Here is a 19935-nt window from a genome sequence, read left to right as displayed (position 1 = left end):
GCAGTCAGAGTTTGACAGGAAGCCAATTATTGAAACAAAGTGAGCTTGTTGCTTAGGTCCAAGGTTGAAATCGTGGTTTCATTTTCTTATTCTGTTGTTAAGAATAAGAGAAAGAGGCTATTCAAAGTTCAAAACCACTAAGTCGGTGAATTACCAGTTTGATAAAGACATAAAGTGGTGTCAGAGGGTGAATTTCACTCTGCAGCAGACATGATCACATCAGTCAAATGACCTCAGATTTATCTGTAGATTTACACGGTTATTAAGCTACTAGATTCCATTGGGTTCATCAAATATGATTCAACTGTTTTCACCACACAGCTGAAGCAGCAGTGGAGTCAGCCCCACGGTGGCCGGAGGTCGGAGGTCATCAGAGGGGGAGGTCGGCGCCTGGCCTCCATGTGAACTTTGCCCTCCCGGTCGTCCTGGCGGAGATCAACTCTCGTGCTCCGCCGTGCGCTCCTCTGAGGCTGCTGAGTGTGGACGAGACGTCTGACTGCACCAGCTTCACCGGGTCCTCAGACCCACCTTCCCCGACTCAAAGCAGCCGGAGCAGCTCCCACCTCACTGAGAGGAGGAGGAGGAGGAGGAAGGCCGGACTCAGAGCCCTCAGGTTCATCAAGCAACACTCCTTTTCCCAGCATGCCGTGTTTTGTCTCCTGAGCGGCCGGCCGCTGGTTGTCATCGGGGGAGATGAGACTGTGGTGAGGAAGCTGGTGGATGCTCTGAGCCTCTTCCTCCCTGCTCCTGGTCCTGGTCCTGCTCCTGGTCCTGGTCCTGGTCCTGGTCCTGGTCCTGGTCCTGATGGAGGCGCTGTGATGCCCTGCCTGACCTCAGCCCTGCAGCTGACCGACCTGTTCACCTGGAGACTGATGGGAATACACAGGTGAGCATTACCTGCCTGCCTTTGCTGAGCATGTCATGCACACTACTGATTCATTGTTTTATGTGGATGATAAAAAAAGGGTGGCATACGTCAATGAATAATCACCTCTTCTCGTACCGTTTGTCATAAAGAGCTTCTTACCTGCTGCTGATCCTTTCATTAAAGGTCCAAGTTGCTCCAATTATTCACGAATGATAGTATTAAAGACTTTCGTACATTCTTCTTTCCCCAAGTGATTCTAAGCTGTATTCCCTGCTTTAATCTTCTGTTTGTTGCCCAGCACCAAATAGCTATTTACACGGGTTTGCTCCTCAGGGACGGTGCACATTTATTAAAGAGGGGGGGTGAATGCAGAGCCCACAAAACAATGAAGCTGGGTCTCACATCCAGGGCTCCGAACCGGTTCAAGCAACGAAAACCGAAAACCGAAAACGAACGGAATTTTACGAGGAACGGAAACGGAAACGAAAACGAAATGGTCTTCAACTGTTCCGGAACAGAAACGTTATTCTGAAATCCACAAAACCGGTTAATAACGTTTTTTTCATTCTCTATATATTTTATAAAATTTCACAAAAGCGCAGCCTTTGTCAGGGAAAAAAAAAGACTACTTACAGTTGTTTGTTCACTTCGCTGCCCGCTAGCACAGCCCTTTTACATACAGCCGTTTCGCTTCCTATTCTAGTTATCCACTAGTTATCCACTAGTTAAAGTGATGGTTCGGAGTAGATTCACCCTAGGGTCATTTGAACCGTGACATCCAGCCAAGTAGCCCACCCGAAGTTTTTTCGATCTTGGCTGAACATCAGCTGAGTTACCGAGTTATCCCGAATAGCTTGTACAAGCGCTAACGGACCCTGGCAGTATCTAAATTACCACACTAAAATCACATGCCATGACACCAAACTTCTACAGTAGTACAAATATGGCCTGTACTCACAAAAGGATGCATTTGGAAGTTTGTACATAGTCCAGGAGTTTATTATTATCAACACAAGCCTGATAGCTTCTCTGCTGCTAAAGCTGCGTCGACGTCACTTCCTTGATCTGGGAGCTTCAAAGTAAGATGAGGGTTGATCTACTACTGTAGACAACAAAGCAAGGCTGCTCAATTTCTCCATTGATAAAATAAATTCACAACATAAAAATTCATGTAGAATATAGCATATACTTTGTTGTCTACAGTAGTAGATCAACCCTCATCTTACATTGAAGCTCCCAGATCAAGGAAGTGACGTCGACGCAGCTTTAGCCCATCTGAATGTTTTTGTGTGCTGCCGGTGATTTACTATTTTTGGGCATAGAGCTACGGTGTAAATCAAGGGCAAATACTAATGAGTACGTCTATTCTAAGGTAAAGTCCACACACGTAGACTTGATAGGCCCGCCAAACACTGCCGGAACGATAAGAACGAACAATATTTTACGTTCCGAACCGGTTCAGGAACGATATCTTGGTGGCGGAACGCAAGAACGAAAACGTTAAACATGCCTGAACCGTTCGGAACGGAACGATTGAAAAATAATTTCATTTTCAAGCCCTGCTCACATCATCATGCTTCTGTTGTGTGTTGTCAAATGTTCCAAAGGCAAAACAATTGCAATCACAGTTGGACTCAGCCTTAAAGTGATCATCTTATTTCGATACTCCAGAGTGTTTTAGATGCATCTTACTGTGTTCAGTCTTTTCACCTTTTGTCAGCTGATGAAACCCAGTAAAGTAAATGTAAATGTATTTTATTTATACAGCCCTTTACAGACAATCATTACGATGTACCAAAGTGCTTTACAGCAGGTAATAAATAAAGAGAAGAAAAAGTAAAAACAAATAAAAACAATAAAAGAACAGTGAAAGCAATAAAATTCAACAAAATTGATAAAGATAAGTGTCATCATACTACTGGGTATTAAAAGCAATCCTAAATAAGTAGGTTTTTAGCCTAGCTTTGAAGAGGCCGGGGTCAGAAATAAGACCCAGCTCCACGGGGAGCTTATTCCAGAGCCTGGGGGCAGCGACGGAAAAGGCTCGGTCACCCCGGGGTTTGTATTCTGACCTGGGCACTTCCAGCAGAAACTGATCTGTTGACCTCAGAGCTCTACCAGGACTGTTAAAAGCTCAGATAAATATGATGGGGCAAGGCCGTTAAGAGCTTTAAAAACAAACATTAAAAGTTTAAAATCAGTTCTATAAAGGACAGGAAGCCATTGGAGGGAGTTAAGAACAGGAGTGACGTGCACACGTCTGTTGGTGTTGGTTAAAGACGGGCAGCAGCGATCTGCACCAGCTGAAGGCGACTGAGAGAAGACTGGGAGACGCCCACATAAAGAGCATTGCAATAGTCGAACCTTGAACTTATTAGGGCATGGATGGCTTTCTCAAGGTCATGACGACTTAAAAACATTTTAACTTTGGCCAGGAGACGCAGCTGGAAAAAACTAGTCCTGACGACATTGTTAATTTGTTTGGCCAACCTCAGGTCAAAGGTCACTCCCAGATTTCTGACAGTTGAAGTAACATCATATATCCTTTTTCTCCCCTCCCCAGATCATCCTCCAGCTCATCTTCCACCATTATCAGTTCTCTGGCTCAATACAGTCGTTATCTGGCTCTGCTGGACCTCGATCTGAGGACCCTGCGGTGTCCCTCCTACTCTGGCTCCCTCATCAGCGTACTGGCCAGTCCTCAGACCGGCATCAGCCGAGGCATCACCTACCTGCTGCACCTGGAGAGCTGCCTGACTTCGCTGGCCAACCGCGTATTGCTGCACACGTTTGCACCTCCTTCCCAGCGTCCACACTCCGCTGCAGGAGCCGGTGGTCCGGGGGAAGAGGAGAATCTGCGTGCACGAGGGGTCGGTGAAAGTGATTTAAGGGTGCTTCACTTTCTGTCCGACCTCATCACGCAGCGCCATGCAGGACGTGGACCTCCGGTTTTACAATTCTCTTACAGCTCAGTGCATCTCCACAAAAATGCAAATGCAACATAAAGAGTGCAAAAAAAAAAGAGAAAAAGACACAAAAGGCAGGAGATGCCTGATTTTTAACCCCTGCAGTGAAATGCAGGGCTGTCCCGTAACGTCAGGGGTTCAGGTTAAATCACCAGCTGCTGTGAAACCACATAAAAATCAGATTTATTTTCTACCTTCTCGAATATCTGGGTCATATATTTCACTGGCACCAAAGACTTTGATGTGCTGGCAGCCTTATGCAGCTGTATTAGTTTTAAACTGTATTCTTGTGAATTCTTTGTGATTTAACATAACTGAGCCACAAATGAACACTGTGCAATTTAAGGACGCAAAAAGACCTCAACTACTCCGAGAGCACTGTCTAACCAGCACTGTACTGTGACCTGTGGAAGTTTTAGGCCGCATGCATGGTAAATTCTTATCTTTAAAAGAAAAAAAAAAAACCTTTTCCAGAATTTTTCAGTGTGGCAGATGTGGCCCACAAAAACTCAGTATAATCAGAGAAGTCTTTGAAGGTTTTTAAGTTTATTAACACTGTAAGTATTGGAAAACCAAGACATTTCCTCATTTTGAGCTCAAAATGAGAATAGTAATAATTTTAATCTCACAAATGAATGTAACCTTTCACTGGGAACACTGGGGACATGCTTATTTGGATGAAAACGCAGATAAGATATATCTGTACATGAGTGTGTGATAGAGAAAAATAATTGAGGATCTTAACTTGTAAATATGACTTTCTACCTCATAATTACAAGACATGGATTTTTGCAGTTGGCAACACGAACCTCTCAGTTTACATGTGTTATTTGAATGTATCCAAAGCAAAAATTCTGCGTATCTCCAGTGACTTTAAAATGCTGCTCGAATTGAACCATTAGAGCTAACGCTGATTTTTCCATCATATTCTAAAAAGGTCGACTCTTCAAAGTCACGCTCGCCTAATTGGATACGAGGAAACGCTGTTGAAGCTATAAATGAGCTTTATCCAACCGCTCGAGTTGCATCATGTGCATTTATCCTGCCTGCGGTTCTGTAGGGTTGTAATTAATCGCATGGTTTTTATATATATATTTATATATATGACTATTCCTGACTCATCTTCTAGCAGACTTCCTCACTGAAAACCACTGCCCAAACTTTAAAAGTGACTTCTTTTCCCCAGCTGCCTTCTACGACTGGTGCAGAGCCATCACCCCATCCTCTCAGGTGGCAACGACTCGTCTTTTTTTTGCCAAAAAGATGTCCTCTGTTCACACAGGCGGAACAGATTCATTCGGACATGATTTACTCTTATGCGAGTGCAGCAGACTTTTCCTTTTGTTTGCCAAACGCATGTGAAGCTACAGCCGGCGGCTGTTAAGCACAAAGGCTGGAAATGTTGGAAACTTTACTTTATTCTTAGTGACACGTTTAAAAACTTCCAACGTGTAAAAGTGGAGAGAGTTAACGCTTTGTTCCAGGATGGTCGATTGTATTGATTTGTTTTTCCTTTTAAATGTATGCATGTGTGGTGGCATTTTGTGTGAAACCGCAAACAGACTTTAATGGTTAAGTGTTAATATCGGGTTATGATTAATTTTATGTGGATCTGCAGTCGCACCGGTTGTGAAAAGTCAGAGGCTGAGGTGAAACGATATCCACATTAATTGCTTTTTAATTAACAACATACATTTTCCCTCCTTAGATTGTCACAAAAAAATAAATCTCTTCATTCTTCACATGAACAACACGTTACACTTGCTTAGGTCTCTGTAATTTGTGCCTGGGGACTGATAGTTTGGAGTATTCTAATCCGATTAGCTGAGATTTGGTCTTACACAAAGATATACAACGCTAGCTTTAACCTTCATGGTATAAACAGCTCCTTAATCAGAACAGTTTAATAAGGAGGCTTTAGCCAAAAAAAACTGCAGCTATGCAAATTTCAAAAGAAAGCTTTTTTTTTGTTAAAAATAAAGATTTTGCTGTGCGGATGATTGCTCTGAAAATAAAGTCATACTTCTCACTGATGTTCTGCAGTCTGAGCAGTGATTTTCAACAGGAAACCGATGTTTTCAAGTTTTTCCATTTCTTTTGACAAAAAAATAAAGCGAGTATCCGAAAGTATTTCCACAGAGCAGTTAACATAAACAAAACCTAAGTTCAGAGTTAAACTTGTTTCTGGTTCAGGTCATCAGCACAAAGATCAGGAGCTCAAGGGGTGAAGCCACATCAAGAAGCCTCCCGTCAAAAGTAAAAATGTTCCATCTGGTGCATCGGGCCGACAGCACCAGGTCTGTGCACACAGGTACGGTCCGATATCCACAGGAAGGTGGCAACTCTCCACAATACGTCCACGTATCAGCCATGTGTCGGGGGACAGACTGCTGTGACCAATGTTTCAGGACTCCCAGAGTTGTCCGGGATGTTCAATCAGGCCCCACGCCACTTACTGAAGAGCAAAGAAACAAAGCCATCCACAGATGATTTTAAAAAAAAAATCTCTTTATAGATAAAAACGTAGTCGCGAGTTGTTGTATGATTTACTGAGTTCCCAGAAGTTAAAGACGATAATATAATCTCAATCACTCTCACACAAGGAAAAGTTAAGCTAGCGTGGGAAGAGTGATCAGCGCCTGCTTCTGGAAGAAATAACTGGAAAAAACGAGGTTTTTGACCACAACTAAAGGACACAAATGAGGAGTTCTGTGTACAGAGGTCACATGATAAACATTCCTGTCGCCCGTGGAAGATGGTGCTACAAATGTGAAATGCATGACGGCATCAGGCAACCCCAGTTAAATGTTCAACATATGGTGTGAAACAGGACTTTGAAGGAGCAGGAAGAAGAGCATCTTAACTCCAGCCATCCATTTTTGTAGGGCCACTGGGTTTCACATGCGTTTAACACATAGCATCTAACTGACAGTGAGATTTCTCAAAAGCTAAGCTTTCCTATACGAGGACAAAAAGAACAAACAAAAAACAGAACGACCATATCCAGAAGAAGCGGCGGCTCCGAGTTGTGAAACTTACAGTTGAATCCGAGGGTGCAATCGATTGGAAGGAGTCGAGTTTAACAGCCAATGGATCGCCTGCAGATGGAAAAGAACGCACAAGGTTAAAGTCAGTTCAATACGGCGGGACAGTCGTACAAAGCAGGGCGAAGAATCAAATCAAATCAAATTTATTTGTATAGCACATTTCATGTCCAAAACAATTCAAAGTGCTTTACATAAAATAAAAGCATTGCAGCAGGGAGTGGAAGAAGCATTAAAAATACATAAAAGAACATAAAGAGAAACATAAAATCATTTAAATGAATTTAAAAACAAGCAACAGTCCAGATAATTTAAAAGATATGCATTTCATGCATAGACACAAAAGAAATGTCTTTAACCTGGATTTAAAAATGTCTCCATTTGGTGAAAGTTTAATCTCCACTGGCAGTTTGTTCCACTTGTTTGCAGCATAACAGCTAAATGCTGCTTCTCCATGTTTAGTCTGGACTCTGGACTGGACCAGCTGACCTGAGTCCTTGGATCTAAGAGCTCTGCTGGCTTTATATTCTCTGAACATATCACAGATGTATTCTGGGCCTAAACCGTTCTGGGATTTTTAACCATCAGCAGGCTTTTAAAATCTATTCTGTAAAGATTTTAAAGCTGCTGTGATGTGTTCAGATCTCTTAGTCCGGGTTAAAACTCCAGCAGCAGCGTTCTGGATGAGCTGCAGTCAGATGAACGTCACTTTGGTGCTGGAAACCGGCTTCTAGTAACTTCCGGAGGGAAAACAGAAACTCTACAAGTGAGGTTTTTCTGTCCGAAGGAGAGTGGCACCAAACGAATGATGCGATGTGATGCACTGGCCTCAGAGTGGGAATGGCGGAGAAAAGGACGGGTCCATGTGACTGAGAAACAGAGATGCTGCGTTATGTGGCAGCTGCTTTACCACACAGTGACTGCTTTCATTTACAAGCACCTAACACACGTAGAAGTAACCATAGCAGCTTTTAAAACTTTTTTTTTTTCTGAATAACTTTAAGAACTGTAGTCAGTGCAATATTCTAACAAGCCAGGCTATTGTGGCCACAGTTTATGGACATTTTGAGTGGTCACAAGCTACAGTCACAAGGCCCCGCTCATGGTTTCCACATCTGCAGGGATCTTTGGCGTCTTTCTTGTCAAGTGTGGATAAATAGCAGCCGTCAGAAAAATGAGAGCATTTAATTTGTTTATTGCACAAATAGCTATCAGCAAGAATAACAAACTGCCCGGGAAAAAAAACTACTTTTTACTACAATTCACCTACTTACATCAGCACATCTAGACGACAGCATGAAGGACGTGTGGCTGTCAGTCATGCTGTCTGTTTTCAAACGTTACCAGGAAAATACATTCATTAAAAAGTAACTCTTTTCCCACAGTTGTGACATCATATAGATGGAGAGCAAGTCCCAGATATGTTTCGATGATCTCACCACCTCTCCACTGGCATATACCAGACAACTTGGATAGTTTGCGTGTTGATGCAGTACCCACACTTTGCCAGCAGAGGGAGCAGATGACACATTAGTTCAGTTTTTTTCCTGCTGTTGGTGGATTACTTTGCTGGGAAATCAATGAACCCAAATCATCTTTGCCCTGAATGAATGAATCATTTTTATCCGAGTGCTTTCCTACCAACATATTTTAAAGCGGCTACTGATTCATTAAAGGTCCCGGATAAAGTTTGCAGAGAGTTTAGTGCCAAGTCGACACTTCCTGAGGAGAGGATGCCCTCGTACCTGTTGCGTTTGCCGCCTCCTGTGCGATCTCCAGAGAGAAGGATTTGAGACGCTCCTCACTTGAAGACAAACCGTCACACAGCCACTTAAAAGCCCATAAATTGTCCTGCAAAGTACAAAAGCTATTAGATAAAACTTAAAAACATTTTCTAAACCCAATCTGTATCCATTGAGCCGTGTTATCAATAAAACATTGGAAAACCTCTGCTGTGAGTTGGTAGCGAGCACGCTGGGTCACCCTGATGTTAAAGAAGTGAATCACTCAGCTCAGAGTGTTTATCTTTAACTGGAATGACCAAACTGGTTATCCCTGAAGATGTTTGGCTGCAGGCCATGGTGGTACATGAAAAACACAGCATCCTTTTCTTCGCAAAAGCTTTCGACTGTTCTTTGACCTTTGGGAAATTTCCCGTATTATTTGAAAGAATGAATTTGGAAACATCTCGTCTCGAGGAGGGTGTGAACAATCATTTCTATTCAAAAATACACCACAGCCCAAAGCCAGTGCAGAGTGAGAGGATCGTTTTGTATCAGTTTTCTTTTTGACGACCCTACAACACAACACCGTGGCCTCAAAGCAAGAAGGTTCCAGGTTCAACTCCCGGCTGGGGCCTTTCTGTGTGGAGTCTGCATGTTCTCCCCGTGCATAAGTGGGTTCTCTCCGGGTTCTCCTGCTTCCTCCCACCGTCCAAAAACATGCATGTCAGGTTAATTGGTGTCTCTAAAATTGTCCTTAGGAGTGAGTGTGATTGTTTGTCTCGTTTGTCTCAGTCAGTGGGGTCACATGGCACTGAAAGGATCAGATAACTGGCTAAATTACAATAAGAATGAGTTGAGCAAGGGTAATTATCCTCAGATATATGGCGGTGAATGAATCGGATCAGAGGCACAAAGCATGTCATACATTGTATGATGATAAGCCGCTTTCGGACAGAGCCGTTCTAAGAACGCAGTTATAAGAACTGTCCAACTCGAATTTCGTTCTGATAACCGTCCTTCCCCAGCGGAACTGTTTCAGTCTGCATTCGTACATGAGTCAGGACTGATGCGCCGCGCGCAGCTGTCTGCGTCAGTGACGTGTTACACTAGCCGTTTAGCGCCACATTCAACAACAAAACAAAACCCGGTAAAAGTAAGGAGAGAAGAAAAAACACCACAAAGAAGCTAATATGGAGAGCGGGGAGGCCACCGTGTTCATGGTCTGCATGATGGTGATATTAATCATGGACGATCACATCGGGCGTCTAACATCGAGGCTGGAAGAGCTCACAGAGAGTCAGGAGACGAAGGATCGAGCGCAGGCCATACTTTTTCATTTCATGAAGGAAGAAAGGAGAGCAGAGCGCTGCAGACAAAGGAGACAACGTGTAAGTTTAACTTATTAAACACCCACCGGTTGTGTCTGTGTGGTATGAGGAAACATCTCAGCCGTGACAGCATGACATGGGGCGGAGCTACCAACCACCAAACACCTCCGTCAGATGTGTTCCTATAGAACCCAGAAAAGACCCAGCCTCGGAGAAGGAGCTAAAATGGTTATAGGAACTGAGGGCGATGGTCCCGAGTTCCTGTATGTCCGAATGAGGGAGAAAACGGCCCCGTGGATTAAAAGGTTATTAGAACTGCCAATGGTTCCTACAGTCCGAAAGCAGCTATTGTTGGCGCTGTATCTATTTCAACTATTGCTAATATAGCCACTTCCTGTTGACCTTTTCACCACCAACAACAACAACAAACTCAGGCATTGGAGAAAGATGGCGAACGAAGAGCAAGCTGAAGCTACGTCCCTCTACATTTGGTCTGTGATGAGCTGCTTGTTGCACAAACGTGATGCATAATGGAGCATTCTCCATCGCGTTGTTTGTTTCTTTCTGACGGCGACAACAACAGGAATATTGTCTCCTTTGACTTCCGGGTCACGACCCCGGGAAAAATCTGGAGCATGCGCAGAACGCCAAGTCTAATTCACCACGTGCTTCTACAAGCAGGTTTAGTGTGACTTTCAACCGAGTTACCTCGGGGTCTTAATCCGATCCGATCCAATTTCTTGTCAGATTAAGGTGTCTACATGCACTTAATAACTCAGTCTGATTGTGATTTAGCCAATAATCCGATCCTCTCAGTGCCATGTAACCCCAGTTAGTGTGGCTCTGTGATGGACTGGCGGCCTGTCCAGGTGTACCCCGCCTCTCGCCCAATGAAAGCTGGGATCGACCCGACCGACGGATTCAGCGGGTATAGAAAATGGAACACATCATCTAATTTACTGCTCTTCTAATTGTCTGCACTTCGGTCTGCACGGTCTACACAGCAGGCAGTGATACGAAGGGAGAGAAAATAGCTCCAAGCGGTGAGGTCTGACTTTTTCCTGGAGAACGATTTTGTGATGCAAATGTATTACTCTTTTGAACGCATATTGTTTTGAGAAGCAAAACGCTTTATTTTTTAAACCCCAGCCAACTAGCCGGACTACCTTCATCAACACCAAAACGAGGCTGGAACTCGGCTCACAGGACGCAGCAGGGGGTAAGAAAATGTTCATAAATGATATTGCTAATATGGGATGTCATACAGCTTCATGTCAGAAGAGGCGAACTATCCCTTTAACGGCTCTAATTTTCAAAGGTAACCAAGCTGTTGTGAGTTCTAAAAGGGCTTTGACTAACTTCTATTCTGGAGGGATCACCGCTTCTCCTTGAAGAGTTCATTACCAGAATTTAAAACCACAAACGGCGTTGTGGCGTCCAAAGAAAAAAGGTGCAGGATGTTACCTTAAAAGAGTTGAGCACGGGTAGCGCTGGAGTCAGAGCAGCGTTGAGGATTCTCAGACCTAAAGCTCCGGTCACCAACAGCAGCAAGGCCTGATCTGGGTACACCTGGATAAGCAAAGCAAACGTGTAAAGCTCATTTCCACCGCGAACAAACACGAGTCTAAACTTCAACGCGTCAAAGTTGACGTACTGACCTCGTGAAAGGATCGTGGAATCTGCAGGTTGGAGCCCTGCTGACTGAGCAGCAGCGAACTCACAACATCCCGTGCCTCCTTCACCACAGAGGACAGAAAACACATAAGCACAAAAGTATTCAACACAACATATGCCCTATCTTCTTCTCATTGTACAGGCTACCACTTGGGTCAATTATAGCCAGGCACAATCTTTATTTCCACTGTTATGCAGACGATTTACAAATTTATCTAACGTTGAAGCCAAATAGTAACAGTGTACAATGTTCTTTGTTTAATTGTATTGCTGATATTAAGCAGTGGTTGGCCCAAAATCTTCTTCATTTAGACGATGACAAAACTGAATGCATTGTGTTTGGGGATACTGTGACAGCTGGCTTTGGCGCCTTGTCTTCAAAGCTTAGTTCAACTGTCAGAAATCTGGGAGTGACCTTTGACCTGAGGTTGGCCAAACAAATTAACAATGTCGTCAGGACTAGTTTTTTCCAGCTGCGTCTCCTGGCCAAAGTTAAAATGTTTTTAAGTCGTCATGACCTTGAGAAAGCCATCCATGCCCTAATAAGTTCAAGGTTCGACTATTGCAATGCTCTTTATGTGGGCGTCTCCCAGTCTTCTCTCAGTCGCCTTCAGCTGGTGCAGATCGCTGCTGCCCGTCCTTAACCAACACCAACAGACGTGTGCACATCACTCCTGTTCTTAACTCCCTCCATTGGCTTCCTGTCCTTTATAGAACTGATTTTAAACTTTTAATGCTTGTTTTTAAAGCTCTTAACGGCCTCGCCCCATCATATTTATCTGAGCTTTTAACAGTCCGCAGCCCTCTGAGGTCAACAGATCAGTTTTTTAGGATTGCTTTTAATACCCAGTAGTATTATGACACTTATCTTAATCGATTTTGTTATATTTTATTGCTTTAACTGTTCTTTTATTGTTTTTACTTATTCTTCTCTTTATTTATTACCTGCTGTAAAGCACTTTGGTACACCGTAAGGATTGTATAAATAAAGTACATTTACATTTTACATTTACAAGATAAATAATTAGAGAAGAGCCGGTAATGAAGAGGTGATGCATACCTGTAGAAACTGTGGGCTGGGTTCAGGCAGGGCAGTGAGCGAGTCGCAGGGTGAGGTGACGATTGTAAGTAAGCTGGCCCAACACCGAGACTGTAGAAAAAGATGCAAGTAAATCCCTGCCATAGAAATATCACAACAGCTTGAAAGCTGGAACTGGTATGAAGAAAATAAACATATAAATAAAAGATTTTATTAGTCATATCAATTTTGTTTGAAAGATCCAATACTGATTCAGAAAATCCCAGCACTGATTGAAATATGCGTCTTTTCCTTTGTTTGAAGACGTAAACCCCAACTGTCCTGCCAGACATTTGTTGCTGGAGGAGACAAAACGTTCCCATGCCAAGTCTCAGCTGAATCCACTTCGCTGCAGAAACCGTCAATTCTAAAAGCAGATGTTCGGATCCATTTAACAACGGATGAGAAAAGAAGTAAAGCATCTGTGAGCCGTGCAATATGGACGCAAAAACTCAGTGGGAGGATCCAAAAAACATCCAAAAGCAGTTCATTTACTGACCGCTCAAACTCAAAACCCCACTGGAGACATTTGCAGTGAAGTTACCCATCCAACACTGAGTTCCAACACATCTCAACCTCTATCGGGCCCAATATGAACGGTCGCCTGCTTTCCCAGCTCACCTCACGCAGTTTAAAGTGGAAACACATGTGATGCCGTCAGCTGCTTTTATCCGTGCCGCGTCTCACTGTACGGACAGTCGCCACACCAACATACATAGGCGAGTCCAGCCACAATTTGACTGGAATTGACTGAATTTCACCGTCTTTTGTCCTAATAAACAAGCATAGGAGGAAACTGTAAGTGTAGCTGAAGTCACTGCGGAGACGCCGTCTTTAAGTGACTAAAATGGGGATTTTGTCAGATGACACTACAGGAAGATCATTCTGCCAGCTGCTGTTCAGTCATCATGTCTGACGCATGAGCCGTCCGACAAAAGAAACAGATTCAAGGTAAGAAGAATGTGTGAATGAGAGCCGCTTTACTGAGAATGCAGCTGCATTAATGTGCAATTACACTTCACCGCTTCCACAAAAAGACGGAACCTGATGGAGCCTGATGGAGCCTGTTATCCAGCCGCGTTATCCCGGTGTGTTTGTGGAAGTGGAATCATACAAAACTGAGCTTCTGAAACCCAGACTAACATTGCTCACACGCTTTTTAAAAGTCCAGTTTTGGTCAGACTAACACAAAGATTTGGGACAACCAAAGCCGTCCACACAGCGCGGGATAATCCTGTAATTTTGTCCAGAGGCGTTACAACACAGTGGGTTCCGTGTGTGTGTGTGTGTGTGAGTGGCTAAACAGTAACCGTTTTGCACACATACACTCAATTTAGCCTCTCAAGAAGCTCTCAAAGTCCCAGCTGTTGGGACGCTTTTCCCGCCAAGTAACTGCTCCAGTTTTTCACCTTGACACTTTGGCAATGCGTTAGCTCAAAGAGCAGCCAAAGACTACTGAGATGTACCTGGACATGAGCTGGTGATTTATTACAGAGGAATATAAAAAAACTGCAGCTGCAGGAGACTAAGTGGAGGTCCTGAAACGACCAAACGCCGCTGCACCTGTAAGGTCTGCAGAGAAGTCCACTGCTATATACTTTATATGTATACTTTATGTATGCTTACATCTGCATACAGAGCAGCAGCTGGAGGAGATTAACAGGGTCCTTCATGACGTCACGATGCTACTTTTCTTCATTACATACAACGCAAAGGGTTTTATTCCTTTGGTGCCTCTTTATCCGTCTGTAATTTTAATAAAGATACAAATTGGGGTTGCGCACCTGTTTTAGCAAGTATACGAATTTATGCATGCATAAAATCAGTGTAATGATGTAAAAAGTCATCTAAAGAAGCAGATTTTACCAAAGCTAAATTGGTATTGTAACTGAAATATCCCCTTTCGTTGGGAGGCTTCGGCTATAACCACATTAAAGGGATAGTTCGCCTCTTTTGACATGAAGCTGTATGACATCCCATACTAGCAATATCATTTATGAACATTTTCTTCCCCCCTGCTGCGTCCTGTGAGCCGAGTTCCAGCCTCGTTTTGGTGTTGATGAAGGTAGCCCGGCTAGTTGGCTGGGGCCACAAAAATAAAGCGTTTTTCTTCTCAAAACAATATCATTTGGCTGGGGCCAACTAGCCGAACCACCTTCGTCAACGCCAAAACGAGGCTGGAACTCGGCTCACAGGACGCAGCAGGGGGTAAGAAAATGGTCATAAATAATATTGCTAATATGGGATGTCATACAGCTTCATGTCAAAAGAGGCGAACTATCCCTTTAAAAGGTCTGTATTTCCTTCAGATTTTTCCAAAGAGAACCTCAGAGGAACAGGAGCTGCAGGCTTACATCAGTGTAGACAGCAGAAGAGCTTTTCTGTACCCTGAGAGCAAACTTCACCAGCTCAGCATGCTTCAGTGGGACAGCGTCTGCACAGAGGAGAGTCGGAAACATCAAAAGGTGTTTTTTTGTCAAGCAAATCGAATCGTATTGCATAGTGAAATGCAGTTTGCCTGACCTTTAACTGGCTCCCATGCTGTGTCAGAACAGCAGAGCTGCTCTGGCTGAATGACCATCACCCGAGGCGCCGTTGCGGTTTTAAAAGTCCGGAGATAAAAGAGGAAGAGTTGTGGAGTGAGGCGGGAGGCGGGGGCATTTACTGTGGGGAACAAACTGGTCAGAGCCGATGCAAAGTCGCCCTCCATGCACAGGAAGAAAGGTATGAGGTCTCGTACCTGCTGGAAGCTACCAGATGAAAAATTTCAACCCAACAAGTCAACAGCATGATGTCAAAGCTCATGTTTAAATATGCAAACGTTTGCACAAGGTTTACTTTTAAAAGATTAAAAGCTCCGGGTGTGACTTTGAACCACTGAACAGAGCTTTAATCGTTTTATCTAAGTACTAGATTCATTTCCTTTGATTTGACCCAGCAGCCAATGTTTCAAAGAACATTTTGCTTATTCACAAATCGCACAAACCAATGCAGGAAATTATTTGGTCTGCATCTAAAACACGACTCAGGCTGTGTTCGAAACCGCATACTACATACTGCTCGATCAGACAGTATGCAGTGTTTACCCACAATGCATTTCGCTCCTGCACGAGCCAAAATCAGCCGGCCTGATTCTGATTTCGCTTAAGCTCTAAACTTTGTAAACTTTAGCAACATTTGAAAAATTTTCAGGCGAGAAAGTAGTCATTTAGATCCCCAACGTGTTGAAAATCTGACAAAATACCGGCTATTTACAATTTTGTTCCCACGAATTCGGCGCTACTAAAGCTAGCTGTAGTGAGCAACGCACTTCCTGTTATTTTCACAAAATAAAATACCCGTTGCCTTTTATCATAGGGAAAGCCATTACAAAACAATTGGTGCTTTTGTTTTGTAAACAGGAAGTGAACCTACCCTCGTTGTAGCTAGCTTGAAACTGCCGTTTTGACAGGAAATGACGATCAGCGACGTCACATTATGTTGGATCTTGTGAGTAGTAACCTCATGATGCATACCCAACATTTCGGCAAATCAAGTATGCATCCGGAACTTCTCGCTAACTCAAACTCGCATACCAACTCAAAAAGTTAGTATGAGTAGTAGGAGAAGTATGCGGTTTCGAACACAGCCTCTCATTTGTCTCCGTGTGGCCCTGTGATACCCTGCCTCTCACCCAATGACAGCCCCTCCACAAAATGGAATTTTTACAACAAAATGTTATATGCTGGAACTTTGATACAAGCACACTTTCTTCTATTGGACAGCAGAAAAGCATGCAAACTCACAGTTTGAGATCATCAGTCAGGACGACCCGTAGATATCGACACAGCTCTCTGTACCTGCAGGCAGAGATGAAACGGGAAACTTTTCAGTACATGCGTGATTGTCGCGCACAAAAGAATGACGTAGGCATAATCTGTAAATGTTTGAACCTGCACTGACGCTGAAGCAGCTCAGTTCTCAGTAGAACCACAGAAATGGGCTCATTCAGGACGTCCCTCTTGCCTTTGTCCTTACGGATGCCGGACACATTCTGCCCCTTCAGGACAGACACCAGCAGCATGTCATCCCAGGGTCGAACGCACAGGCTTCGAGTACATTGACATCAAGTTAGATCAAAAGTACATACAAGTTAAGAAATAAAAACATCACTTGTGGACCACAATGTGCTCCCTACACACCTGTTTTTCATGCCCTTCATCTCAGCTGGTAAATATATTCTTTTCAAGTAAAAATCTTGCAGTTTGTTGATGAACTCTGAAGCAAAGTTTGCCATCACTATCCGTCTCAGTACTGATGCTATCACCCTGGAAAAACACCAGAAGACATGCAAAGAAAAGAAGGTGAATATCCAAAGGAATCTGTTCCAAATATGTCAAAAGTTGGGATTCTGTGGACACTCACCTCTGCATTAGCACCATCTTTGCCTCAGAAGCATTGGCCATAGTAGACGGCCCCGTAGGCCTGTAGAAAAAATGTTAATGAAGGAAAATTTAAGAAAAAAAAAAAGGTGAACTCAACACTTGATAGATGAAGAACTTGTTTTGCGTACCCCGGTATTTGAAAATGTCTACTAAAATCTTGAGCAGCTCCCAGATTCAAGATGACCGCAGCTCTGCTCTCCTGCTTGTCTGCTTTGTTTAGGAACGATGACACAAACTCAAACACGGGAGTGTAACTGAAAGGAAAAGAAAACAAAGGTCATCCGACACTCGTTTAAAGTTCGTGTACATATCTGATCTGCTCCGAGATTCATTCAAGAAGCTTTTTCGTCTCAGCTGCCCAGCAATGAAATCACTGCAACCTCCCGATTTGGGTCAGTCGTCCAGAAAATATGAATTTTCCAGTGATGATAAACTACAAGAGGCTCACCTGTGGGCGAGGCCCTGCTGGTTCCCGCTGTGGTCCTGCAGCTGCGCCTCTCCCAGCACGGAGTACGAGTAGAGAGCAAAGAGCTCTTGTCTGAAGCTCTGCAGCATCGTTTCTGGAGGCGAGCGGGACAAATCCAGAAAAAAAAAAAAAGGAGTGACGCGCAATTCGAGTTGCATCACAAGTGGCCTGAGACTTTACAAGTGTGGACGCCAACTCTGTACCTGCATCTCGGAGGTGAGAGTCTATGTCGGACGGAGTGAGGTTGAATACCTTCAGCTCTCCAAGCAGTATACAGTTTCTGAGGTTGTTCCAGAAGTCGCTTTTATTGTGGCTGTTGCAGTGACATGCCATACTGTGGCACCACATTACACACTGGGGGGAAAAAAGCATTACAAACACCAGCAGTGTTTGGTACAACTGAGGGATATTCCTTCAGCAGCAAGATACTTTTTCTTTTTTTTTTTCCCCCAAAGTGATGAAGCTCACTTTTGATACACCCATAAAAGAAATCACAATATTGTAAGAGCTGTACCGGTGCAAGATTTCAATCTCTGTTCCTGTTTTGTAAGCCGTCACCAGGCTGAAAGGAAGCTTTCCTCTGAGTGCCAACATCAACTTTAAATTAAAAAGCTTGAGAAAAGGAGGCCCTTTCTGCACTCATACTTGAACAAACTCCATTTCAAATGTGTTCCTGCTTTATGGACAACATTAAATTGTTGCTGTTTTTGGCCACTCAGCGGCTACTTAAAGGGATAGTTCACCTCTTCTGACATGAAGCTGTATGAAATCCCATATTAGCTATATCATTTATGAACATTTTCTTACCCACTGCTGCGTCCTGTGAGCCAAGTTCCAGCCTCGTTTTGGCATTGATGAAGGTAGTCCGGCTAGTTGGCTGGGGTTTAAAAAATAAAGCGTTTTGCTTCTCAAAACAATATGCGTTCAAAAGAGTAATACATTTGCGTCACAAAATCGTTCTCCAGGAAAAAGTCACAATCGCTTGGCGCTATTTTCTCTCCCTTCGTATCACTGCGTGCTGCAGTAAACACCGTATAAGGCGCAGCTGTCGTCAGCACGACAAAACGAGGCTGGAACTCGGCTCACAGGACGCAGCAGGGGGTAAGAAAATGTTCATAAACAGCAAACACAGCAAGACAAAACAACACAAATTAAAGGGATGTGTGCAGCCTGCTTTGGCTCTGATGGCTCTTGTGGCAACGACACAAAGTTTGTCGAGTTCACACATTACAAATCAATGCTGAATACCGTTTGGCGAGGCTCACAAGAAAAATGACCAGAGTAATTTAGCCTTGAGGAAACTACACAAACTGCCGACAGACTATATTGAGACGCACCGTTGATGCTAACTTATCGCAGATGTAGCAGAAGCACTGATCACAAAAGAGCTTGTTGTCGGCCACTGGAGCGACAGTCTCACAATCTGAAGCCCTAAGAGGGACAGAACAGAAGCAGTATGATTATCCAAGGTCACAAGATGGGGGTAAAGAGCTTTGACCGGCGATACTAGGTCTGTGTGGCCATTTCCTTACGTGAAAAAGTGTACAGGACAGTCGTAGCGAGCATGAGGTAGCACATCTGCCCGGCGGGAGAATGTAACAACCAGGTCCTCATCCAGAGCACTTGGAGGTGACACACAGTCTGAAACACAGGTGAGGAACAGCTGTCGATCACCTAAAGCATAATCTACTTGCACAAAAAAACAGATGTGTAAAATAAAGCATTCGTTACCGGTCTTCTTCACATCCCCCACCTCCACAATGAGGCAGGAAAGATCATTTTCAGAGTCTCTGTCTTCATCGTCATTATCATCACTGAGGATAATTATTTCTCCACTCTCCCCCACAGAGTACATCACAAATGTCTGACACGAAAAAGTGTAAGAAAAGAAGAGTAATCAGCTGAAAGAAACTAACTGAAAACTTCGGTTAAACCACATTTCTTAGTCTGGTATCTGCTGGGACTGCACCCTGAATGTTTTGTTCCTCATTAGAAGACTCACGCTCGGTTGTCTAGTTTGTCTAGATATTAGGACTTCTTGTCAGTAAGATTTACATCACATGTCATGTGCTTGACACTTTTCTTTGTCACAGAAATACCTGCATTAACGTACACAACCAGCTCCGACGAAATTACAACAGTTCATTTTTGGGATGCTAGCTAACGTTCTTATATAAAGATAGAAAGTTAAGTATAAACTAAAGCCAAAATACTCAATTTACTTCATTGGTAAGTTTTGAAATAATCTTTAATCGACCGTTTCAACTCTGAGAACCATTGAGTTTTCTTACCTGACACAGCTGAATCAAAGTAAATGTTTTTTTTCTTCGCGCCAAGTGAACTGAAAGCCAACCATCACCGGA

At 43.6% G+C, this 19935-nt stretch overlaps 2 protein-coding genes across 2 annotated transcripts in view; one reads left to right on the top strand and one right to left on the bottom strand.

Moving 5' to 3' along the window:
- The window catches only part of LOC142379019 (guanine nucleotide exchange protein smcr8a-like), a 17157-nt gene extending 11290 nt beyond the window's left edge, over positions 1-5867 (top strand). Inside the window, exons 5-6 of the mRNA XM_075464080.1 lie at positions 322-886; positions 3432-5867. Coding sequence (XP_075320195.1) covers positions 322-886; positions 3432-3873 — 1007 coding nt within the window. The 3' untranslated portion in view covers positions 3874-5867. The remainder of the gene's footprint in view (positions 1-321; positions 887-3431) is intronic.
- LOC142379020 (uncharacterized) lies at positions 4485-19935 on the bottom strand. Its single transcript, XM_075464081.1, has 19 exons — positions 19864-19935; positions 19304-19436; positions 19105-19213; positions 18910-19003; positions 17776-17926; positions 17555-17666; positions 17235-17360; positions 17087-17146; positions 16864-16989; positions 16615-16770; positions 16468-16521; positions 15206-15432; positions 15037-15116; positions 12665-12754; positions 11589-11666; positions 11395-11499; positions 8624-8729; positions 6874-6932; positions 4485-6289 (listed from the first exon to the last, which is right to left on the bottom strand). Exons 2-19 carry the CDS (start codon positions 19425-19427, stop codon positions 6287-6289), a joined length of 1860 nt encoding a protein of 619 aa, XP_075320196.1. The 5' UTR covers positions 19428-19436; positions 19864-19935; the 3' UTR covers positions 4485-6286.

This window comes from Odontesthes bonariensis, chromosome 4 (assembly GCF_027942865.1).
Source record: "Odontesthes bonariensis isolate fOdoBon6 chromosome 4, fOdoBon6.hap1, whole genome shotgun sequence".
In the NCBI taxonomy this organism is placed as follows: Eukaryota; Metazoa; Chordata; class Actinopteri; order Atheriniformes; family Atherinopsidae; genus Odontesthes; species Odontesthes bonariensis.
Note: the sequence above shows the minus strand (reverse complement) of the source record. Positions and strands in the feature narration are given on the sequence as shown.

Coding starts and splice junctions, on each gene's coding strand:
- LOC142379020 (XM_075464081.1), bottom strand. CDS start 19,427: ATGTACTCTGTGGGGGAGAGTGGAGAAATAATTATCCTCAGTGATGAT. Junction 15,117..15,205: donor AGCATGGGAGCCAGTTAAAG/GTCAGGCAAACT, acceptor TCCTCTGTGCAG/ACGCTGTCCCACTGAAGCAT. Junction 11,667..12,664: donor CCAGCCCACAGTTTCTACAG/GTATGCATCACC, acceptor TCTGTGGTGAAG/GAGGCACGGGATGTTGTGAG.